Source organism: Arachis ipaensis, chromosome B03, assembly GCF_000816755.2.
Source record: "Arachis ipaensis cultivar K30076 chromosome B03, Araip1.1, whole genome shotgun sequence".
NCBI lineage: Eukaryota > Viridiplantae > Streptophyta > Magnoliopsida > Fabales > Fabaceae > Arachis > Arachis ipaensis.
The window spans coordinates 12,594,380-12,605,320 of NC_029787.2; the positions used below are offsets into that span (position 1 = coordinate 12,594,380).

At 35.0% G+C, this 10,941-nt stretch overlaps 1 protein-coding gene across 1 annotated transcript; it reads left to right on the forward strand.

Moving 5' to 3' along the window:
- Nucleotides 9,090-10,538, forward strand: LOC107632529 (putative disease resistance RPP13-like protein 1). The gene has a single exon (XM_016336202.1). It carries the CDS (start codon nt 9,090-9,092, stop codon nt 10,536-10,538), a length of 1,449 nt encoding a protein of 482 aa, XP_016191688.1.

Below are 10,941 nucleotides of genomic sequence, written 5' to 3' on the forward strand. Positions count from 1 at the left end.
AATGTGAAGTCAATCAAGCTCAGTAGCAAATCCACGGTCTAAAATCAAACTTAGGGCCAAATAAAGAATTTACGGTCAAGATAAAAAAATTAGAAGAAAAAGGATGAAAGAGAAGGTATGTTACATGTCAATGATTCGGCCATCTCTCTGTTCTGATGATGTCGCTGTAAAACCTGATGCTGGAGAAGAAGACAGCAAAGGGATTGAACTTGTTTCAACTTTGAAAGTTTCACTCTTCTAAAATAAAGATGAATGGCCAAAGGTTGAAGGCAAGAGAGAAAAATAGAGCACTGAGTTCAGTTCTCATAACTTTCTAAGCTGTTCTAAGTTCTTCCCCTTCATGGTTCTCATTTAGTATTTCTTTTTTCAGTTTATTCTGTTTGAGTCTCATTGAAAAAGACAAACATGGTGAGGTTTGTAAGAAAAAACCAATGAGAGAAAAAAAACAGTGAGCTAGATTTGGAGAAAAAGTCTAAGTTATCTAAAAAATTTTTTGTATGTTTTTCTGTTTTGTGTCATGATCCTGTTGAGATTTCCTTACAAATTGGGTTAGCACTTTGTTGTTGAATGCTAGGTTTGAGTCCTAGTCAAGTTCAGGTTAGGATAGAATCTTGACTTGTCCCAGATAGAATTTGGTAGATCCTAAGGAGAATTGGTGATTATAATCAGTTGAAAGATAGTAAAATTATGTCACAATTGTGATGGAGACTGGATGTAGACTATATTGCATTGGGTAGCTGAACCAGGATACATATGTGTGTCACTCTCTACTCTCTTCTCTATTTTTGATTCTGTAATTCAGGAGATAAAAAGAAAATATCTCCTAACGTGAAGAGAGACAAAAACAAAATATCTCCTAAGTTTTCTTAAATAAAGCAAAAGTTAAAAGTCAGCAAAAAAAAAAAAGCCAAGATTTAACCTCTTTTTTTAGCCATTGATAATTGATGGTTTTCAGTAGCTAAGAGAATGGGGGGTTGAATCTTAGCTCGTTTTTTACTTGGTAACACTTGCTGGTCTTTGAAACAACTTCTGGGAATTTTTTGTCTTTTTGTCTCGTAACCAGCCACGAGACTTTTTCTTTTGTCTCGTACCCAGCCACGAGACTTTTCTTTCTGTCTCGTCGATCAGCACGAAATATTTTTCAGTTTTATCTCCTGTGCAGCAGAAACAGAAATGGAGTATAAGAGAGAGAAAATTATACTCAGATATATCTTGGTTCAGCTGCTAAGTGCAGTGCAGCCTACATCCAGTCTCCATCACAAAGATGATGGAATTTCACTATAATCATTCTTGATTACAATCACCAATTTTCCCTAGGAACTACCCTTCCTATCTGGGACAAGTCCAGAATCTAAACCCCAATCCTGAACTTGACTTGGTCACTGCCAAGCTTTCAACTGCTAAGTGCTAACCCAACTTGCAAGGAGATTCCCACAGAATCATGAAACACAACACAGATGTACAAAAGACCTCTAAGGACATCTATGGCTTTTTCTTTTAATTTTGTGCTCTCTGCCTTTTTTCGCTCTATGGCTTTTTCATTACAAACCTCACTGTTTGCCTTTTTCCATGAGACTCAAGACAGACAAAATTAAACAGAAAAATACAAAATGAAGAATATTGAAGGAGAAGAAATTCGGTTAGCTTAGGTAGCTCTGAGAATCATGTGCTTTGCACTCTCACTCCTTGCCTCAAGCCATGGCTGTTTACCCTTACTTATAGGGAGAAGCCTCCACGGTTGAAACCAAAAACAAAACCAAGCTAATTTTCTTCTTCTTCAAGTAAGAACCGGTTTGGTCAGAAAGAGAGAAGATATAACTCATGCAAAACCCAACATGCAATTACCTCTAGTCCTTCCTTGGTCACCAACAATCATCAATTCGAGCCTTCCATCTTGCCTTGCTCTCTAAGATGAACTCCTAGCCCTTGATGCATGCTTGATGATGACAGCTTCATCTGCTCTAATCTCTGCCTCTTTCATCACGTAGCCACTGTAGCTACCTTTTGTGATGGTTGAGCAGAATCAGAGACAAGCCATCCCTCCAAGGATCATCTTCTCTGACCAAAATCTTCTCTTCCATTTTTGGTATGGAGAAGCCAAGATCTCTTCACCAAATCTTACCACAAATGATGAGAATCTTAACCACAGCATACTTTTAGTTTTCTTTTTCTTGCCATCATTGTGATGGTCTTGTTGCTTGAACTTTCTTCTTTTTGGTGGCTCAATGTTTCTTCCATAGCTTGTTGTGTAATGACCGAAAACAAGAAGAAAGGTGAGAGAGAGGAGAGAGAAATTTGAACACTAACTAATAGATTTTGATGAAGTAAATTAAATTTCTACTTCCCTTGCATTAGGTAGCGTGTAGCATGATGATGTCCATCAAATCAAGGACCAACTCTCTCTCATGTTTCCAATGCATGTATTAACTTCACTTTAATGAAATTTAAATTCCATATGATGAAAGAATGAGATCCGTTGGAAGCAATGAAATTTTGCTTTCTTTGCTTAATGGTTTCGGACCATGCAAGCTTGCCTTCAAGCAATTTTATTTTGGGTTTTAGTTTACGTGGTTCTGGCCCAATTAATCACAAATTGCTTCAGCCACTTAATGTAATATATATTGAACAAAACTAAAAAGTACTTTGGGGCTTGCAGTAATAAATCAAACTGGCCCAATAAAATAATTCAACCAACATAATCATATTTAACATCAAGGCTGAAGGTAAGATACATATATGGGCTTGCAATATTTTTTCTATATTTTTGGCCTAATTAAAATCTACATGAACAAAATTATCAATCAATACATATGAATTAAAAACAAATTGACAATTCTGTAATTTAATTAAATTAATAATGTTTGTTCATCATCAAAATAAATTTAGAGTTTTTCAAACTTATCAATAATTATTATATAAGACAAAATAATTATGGTCCAAAACTCCAAATGGGTATGAAAGAGTATGATAGTCATGGCTCCTGGTTGGAGTGTGGGATTGTGAGCATGAAGTTGTCTAACTGTCACTATGGACCTATGGTGGTTGTCCGCCATTTCTGAAGATTTGGACCATTAAACTTGTGAACCCAACAATAGTGAGATTTGGACCATTAACTTGTGAACCCAGATAAAAATAATCTTTAAAAGTACTTTATTTTAAATTAATAGCCATGTTGTAATAGAAAATTAATAAATAGGTTTTTCTGATAATAAAACTGTATTTTATCAAAAAATAATTGAAGGTTCTTTATATCTTAGAAAAGAGAGTTTGAATCTATGACTTTTTTTTAAATTTGATCAATTTAGGGTCCGTTTAGGAACTCCAAAAGCTACTTTTTTTTTTTTTTTTTTTTACTTTTGACTTATAAAAAGTTACATTAATAGTGTTTGGTACAATTTTTTAGATAAACTTTTAACTTTTCAAAAAGTTATTTAAGAGCTTTTGAAAAAGTTAAAAAATGTGACTTCTCCTATTTTCAAAAGCTATTTTATCACTCTTATTTAATGCACAACTTTAAAACAAAAACTTCTATAATAACTTTCTAAACACAAAATAACTTATTTAAAAGTTGTTATTAATAAAAGTCCTTATATTTTAAGCTTCTTTTTCAAAAGAACTTATTTAAAAAGTTTAGCCAAACTGGCCCTTAGTCTCAAACTAAAAAGTAAAACTATTCTTTTGTTTTAACTGTAAGATTGATTATGCAGGAAACAATTTCATTTTGTCTCATAGAGAATGAAATTAGAAACAGAGCAGGAAAGAGAAAATGACTTAGTCATATATCCTGGTTCATCTATTTTGTGTAATATAGCTTATATAAAGTCTCCACCACTGTTATCTTTTCAAAAATTTACATTCATCAATTTCCTAGGATTCTATCCAATCTTATCCGGAACAAACTAAACTTCTACTCAAACTTGATTTGACTTGGTTCACTCTCGACTCTCAACCACTAAGTGCTCACCCAACTTAATAAGGGAATCCTCTAAGGATCATGAAACAAAACAGAAATACAATCAAAAGAGATATGACATAAATATTGGTTTTTCTCTCCAAGTTACCTCTCTTTGCATTTTCTCTCAATGACTTTTTCTTAATACCTTACATATATGCCTTTTTCATTGAATCAAAACCAAGAAAGATAACGCATAAAAACTGAATATTCAATGATAACCCATGAAGGAGATGATGTAGAACAGTTCAAATTCTATAAGCTTAACTCAGATTTTAAACTCTCAAATATTACCTTTCGTTTGGGATAAATGATCTCTTTAGTGTACGTGCATATCTTCTAAAACTTCAGACTTGAATAGTGAAAGTTTTGGTTAGGTTTGGATTTGAAAATTTTTCTCCTTCCTAAACTTTGATTCTTTCCTCTTTTTGTATGAGGTAACCAAGCAAACAAAGTTAACACATTGAATATTAAGCTAGCAAAAGTCTTCTACTTCTTTCTAAAAATTTAGACTAGAAAATCAAGAATTAAGAACAGAGATAAGTAGCACAGAAGAGAGATGAGCAGCAACAGTTCCATTGATATGAGTTCTTTAATGTATTATCCAAATCTAAATCTTTAATCTTGTTGCTTTAGCCCCAAGTTTCAATGTCAGTCATTGATTTACAGCAGAAGAAAGTAGCCTCTATTTTCTTCTCTGTGCTTTACCCGAAATGACAAAGCTCCACCAGCAACAAATATCTTTTTCCTTCGTGAAGCTAATGAATTAGGCTATGGTCTTGGTCCAAGTAGCTACACTTCAAACATTTGGTTCTATTATTTGGGCTACACAATTAATTTTTGGGCCTGAGAAGATGAGGCTCTAGCTTCAATAGTTTATGAAATTCTTATTTCCTTTGATTAAAGATCGGCAACTTTATTTTTTAAAATTATCACTACCCGAACAGATTGGACATAGTGCAGCATCAATGAGTCTCAATATATATATTTTTGTTAGATCAGAAAGGCAGCGGCTTGTAACTCCATTCAATGTTCAATTATCCCAAAATAGTTTAGCATATTTTGTCAATTTCAGCTATCATATGGGTTTGTACAACAACACTTACATCAAACAAATTTTTGGACTTTCAACCCAACCAAATATATATTTGTTATAAAAAATATCATTATTATCTTTTAAACTCAACAATAATGTTAAAGAGCCAATAGAATTTATTATTTTTGTCTAATAATTAATCAATAATATTTAAAAATATTAACTAAAAAACATATTAATCTATTAGTAATATATTAAAACAGAGCACAAAGTAATTTCTAGATGCATTGTTAGTCTTTTAGCTTTCTAATATTATGCCACATCAGCTTAAATGCCTAATTTAAATAAATCCCCATAATAATTCTTAAAATTCACGAGATTACCCAATTTAATTCTTGGGATTTCAATTTTACTATAGTGGTCCCCAAATTGAGCTTCGACTATCATAATGGTCATTGAGTTCATCTCCGGCGATGACTCAGTGAATCAGTGCTGATGTGGCTATCATGTGCCACATTGGACTCACTCTGACCCCACACCCCTCCTCTCCTTCCCCTCTTTCTCTCTCTCTACCACACTCTTCTCCTACGCCACCCTCCTCTCCTCCCCTCCCTCTTCACCGCACTCTGCTCTTCTTGTCATCCCTTTTCCATCTCCTCACTCAAATCGAAGCAATTTTGACCAAATGAGTACGATGTATTTGAGACGGTGTTTTCATCTAGCACCAAGCAACTACTTTTGGCATAGTGGATAATTGAAGGAGGAAAGCTTTGATCTACAGAAATCGATGTCCAAGCAACTACCTTTGGCATGGTGGTTCATCATGGGGGCAGGTTTGGATTGAATGGGAACGACGTTGTCGTTTTTGGCCCTGTTGTTTTGTTATTATTGTTATAGAAGGAGTTGGGGTAACTGAAATCGAGAAAATGATCAATTTTTGAGAAGAACAGCTGCCTTGATTTCATGTCTAGGGCGTCTATGAGTTTTGAGCTGTAGTTTGGGTAGGGGATGAGCCAGAAGGCGTCGTCATTGGGAAATCCGTTGGAGGAGGCATTGGTTGGGACGGTAAAGCTGAAGGAGACGTAGAGGCCTTCGGCAAAGTTAAAGAAGGGCTCGACGGGAGCGTGCTTGTGGCGGCGGGTGAAGGGAAGGAGAGGAGAATAGCATAGGAGAAGAGTGCCGTGGAGAAGGAGGAGAAGGAGAGGAGCGGTGTGGGGTCAAAGTGGGTACAATGTGGCACTAAATCGTTGAGTCATCAATGGAGATGAGCTCAAGGACCACTATGGTGCCCAGAGCTCAATTTGGGGGACTACTATAGTGAAATTGGAACCTCGAAAAATAAATTGAGTAATTCCATGAATCTCAGGAAATATTAGGGGTGAGCACGGGTCGAGTTGGTTCGGATTTAAGGTGAAATTAGAACCGAATCAATTGGATTATAATTGGTTCGGATTTACGTTTTTTGTGTATGTATCCAAACCAAACCAAACCAATTAAAAATGGATTGGTTCGGTTCGGATAATTGGATACTCGATGAAACAGAAATTCATAAAAAAAATTGAAAAAACGAAATTAGAGATGCCGACAACGGAGAGGAAGCTGGTTGCTGCGTCGCTGCCGCTACCAAAGACGACGATGGAAAAGTCGATGCTGACGGTCCCGTGGACGACGATGCTGATGGTCCCACAGAAGACAATGGTGACGGAAACGCCAACAATGGAGAGGAAGCTGGTTGCGTGAGTAACGGTGAGGTGGTAAGGTTTGAGGAAGCTCTGCTAGGGTTTACTACATGGGGTGAGGTAGGGCGCCGCTGCTAGTGTTTGTTAGGGTTACTAGATAACTCAAAAACATAAAAAGGCATATATATATATATTAATTTTTTTATTTAATTAATATATGGTCGGGTCTACGGGTTGGTTCGGGTTCCACACTCCAGAACTGTTCCCCGAACCAATTATTAGAGAGAGTCATTGGTTTGATTCGAGTTGGGTCGGGTCTACGGGGGTTTGGGTTCTGCACTCCCAGAACCGTTATCCGGACCAATTACTAGAAAAGACATTGGTTTGGTTCGGGTCCTGTTGGTTTCAAAACCAATTTAATTGGTTCGGTTCGAATTCTGACGGGTAATCGGGTACCCGCTACCCGTGCTCACCCCCTAGGAAACACTTGAGTACAATTTTCTATCTTTGCATTATGCCATATGATTCTCGTTGTATTTTTATCTCCTTATGATAACCTATCTTTATATAATGTTATACTTATATGATTCTTTTTTTAATCGTAACTTTTCATATTCTCTTATCCTTTATTTTTATGTAGGTTACACTATTGCTTTCAATGTTAATGTTAATTATTTTTAATAAGTATAAATTTAATTAAAAATTAATTTCTTCTCTTCTTCTTTCATACTCATCACTCATTCTTATATTTATTATATAAATCAACATTTATTTCACACATTTTTTTTACCTCCTCTCACATAATACATCTTTTTCTTTCTCCTTCTCCCTCTCAATTCTTGCTAATTTTTTGCAAATTAGAATTTAGTTGATGACCATAGTTTTTTTTTTTTTTAATTTGCTAAACATATGTATTCGGTGATTGTATAATTGTATTCATTAGTTTTTTTATTTCTTTGTATAATTGTATTCATCTGTTAATATATTGTTTTTGTTGCCTATATATCGCTTTTTTTTTCTTTCAACAATTTACATTTTTTTAATATCATTTAGTTGTAATAATATTGTTAAAAATGTATGTTGTCATGATTCATAAAAAATAAAATTAAAAAAATAAATATCGTTTTTAATAACATATGGATTTACAACTCGGCTTTGTGTTATTTTGATGTCAGATATTTAGATTAACACATGGGAAAAGTCTAGGGCCAGCAACTTTATTAAATTCTGGCCAGCATGTAATCCGCAAAAGAAAATTGAACCATTGGATGAAATTTCACACCATTAAAATCATCATTGATGGCTACTTGATGGCTACAAATCACAAAAGTTGCTGGCCCCTAGCACTCCTCTTTAGTTTAATATAAATAATAGATTCTATTATTGATGAATTTTATGATACGAAAAATCGACCACTTCGTTAATAAAAAATACATACATATTTTTTGTATTTTAAAATATATTTTCTATCGATATATTTTTGTAATGCATTTCATATTATATAATTTTTTGCATAAATTTTTAATATTATATATGTTATTGACCCCCTCATAATAATATGTCTAGATCCGTCCCTGATTAAAAGTAATTTATAAATAAGTTATTCTATTTTTGATTTTTTAGTTCTAAAAGTATTTATTTTAAAAAAAATATAATAAAAAAAATTTATTATAAAAAAAGTTATTTTTTTTAACTTTTCTATAAATACTTAAATAATTTTCAAAAAACTATAATTTAATTTTAAAATTTACACTAAATATTAATAATACTATTTTTTATAAATAAAAAATAAAAAAAAAATAACTTTAAAAACTTCTCAATTGTCATGTTTTTTTTTTTTTTTTACCAAAGATACGAGACTCGAACCCGCAACCTCTTAATTGAGTATGGGGAGACTATATTATTTGAGCTATTATTCATTGGCAAAAATTTGGAAAGATAGGAGACTCGAACCCACAACCTCTTAATTGAATATGGAGAGTCTATATCATTTAAACTATTATTCATTAGCTAAAAATTTAAAAAGATATGTGACTCAAACTCGCGACCTCTTAATTGGCTAACTCAATTGCCATGTTAGTTAAACTTATATTATTTAATTCGTATTAAAAATTTTGTAAGTAAATACAATAATCGATTATATATATATATATATTGAATTTAATTATTAAAAAAGTATTTAAAAAAAAAAAGTTTTAAGCGTGAGGGACTCCATTTTGATAAACAAATAATGAAAGACCAATAACTTAAAAAAAAAAGGTCTGCAAGTCGTCGACGACATTGCCTGAATTCACCGTAAAACGTTGATCTTTTCTCTTTTGTCTGTGTGTCTCAAGAAAGGAGAGGAGTTCTGAATACCAGACACCGGTCACTACACTCCTTTTACTGTTTAGCTTTTCGCTTTGTTACCGACCTTTCCATCATGACCAACCAAAACATTGATTGGATTGGTTCATTTGTGTCTGCGGCAATGCAAGTGGCGTTGGGACGTGTAGACACTATAGTTTCTCCTGCTGTTCTAGAATTCCTCCGAGGCAACCACATTGACGAGCCACTCCTGGAGAAGTTGAAGATGCTGTTGGTGTTAGCTGCCACAGTGCTCAATGATGTTGAGGAAAAGCAGTTCACTGATACATCCGTCAAGGAATGGTTTGATGGGCTGAGGAATGCTGCCTATGATGCTGATGATCTCCTGGATGAGATTGCCACTCTTCAAAACAAGGAGGATTCTTCTGGATCTGACACCGTCGTTGGCCGGTTTAATGCTTATCTTCATTCTCTAACTCCATCTGCTCGACAACTGACTTCTAATCTCGACAAGATAGTTGAGATGCTGAAATTTTTTACTGAGCATAAGGGCAGTCTTGGCCTCAATGAAGTCAACGCTGGTAAGTCACTCTCGTTGGCTTTACCCACAACTTCTTTGGTGGATGAACATCAAGTGTACGGCAGAGATGATGACAAGAAAAAGATTATTGACTTTCTGCCATCTAATGGAAAAAGGGTGGCTGTTGTTGCAATTGTTGGGATGGGAGGGGTTGGTAAAACCACTCTTGCTAGGATGTTGTACAACGACAATCTTTACCAGTTCAGATCATGGACTTGTATTTCAGAGACATCAGACGTTTGTCAAGTTACCAAGAAAGTCTATGAGTCATTCACTTTGTCTCATTCTAACATTTCAGACTTGAATGTACTCCAAATCAAGCTTGAGAGGCTATTAAGAGGACAGCGGTTTCTGCTTGTTTTGGACGGGTTTTCGGATGAAAACTCTCTCGATTGGGACACGCTGAGAAGGCCATTCCTCTCAGGAGGCAGGGGAAGTAAAATCATCGTAACAACACGCAGTCAAAGAATTGCAAAAGCAGTTCAAGCTGATTTAACTCATCCCCTCGTGCCTCTCCAAGAAGAAGATACATGGAACTTATTCTCAAGTCATGCATTCAAAGCTGGAAAACCTATCAACTACCATGTCATAGAAGCAATTGGTAAGGAAATAGTGAAGAAGTGCAAAGGCCTTCCTTTAGCTGCAAAATCACTAGGGAGCCTTTTGCATTACACGGAGGATGTTGAGGAGTGGGAAAATGTATGCAACAGCCATATATGGGAGTTACCATGTGGTAAGAGCAGCATACTTCCTGCTTTAAGATTGAGCTACAATCATCTACCTTCGCTGTTAAGGCAATGCTTTGTTTACTGTTCCATATTTCCTCAAGGATATGAAATTGAAAAGTGGGACTTGATTTACTTATGGATGGCTGAAGGTATTCTGCCGAAACCAGACACACAGAAGCGAGTAGAAGATGTCGGCCATGAATGCTTTCAGGAACTATTGTCCAGATCTTTTTTTGATCAGTCAAATCCGAAGTGAATCTCACTTTAGGATGCATGACCTTATCAGTGATTTAGCTCAGTCTGTCGCTGGAGATTTCTACTACAATCTAGATGATAATTCAAAAAGAAATAAGAGTTGGATTCGGCATCTATCATATACTCAAAGCAACAATGGTGTCGCAGATAAGTTTGAGTCCTTCTCTCATTTAGAAAAACTGAGGACCCTCTTACCATTCAATTCCTCAGTCCGTAACAGCAGGTATTCATTCCCTGATATTGTTGGACATTTCTTGAAAAAGAAGAATCCCCTGCGTGTTCTGTCCCTGTCCAGGTATGCAATTACCAAGATTCAAGTTTCACTTGGAAACTCATTGCATCTCCGGTACTTGAATCTTTCTCATACAACTATCGAGGAGCTGCCTGATTTTGCTTGCGACTGT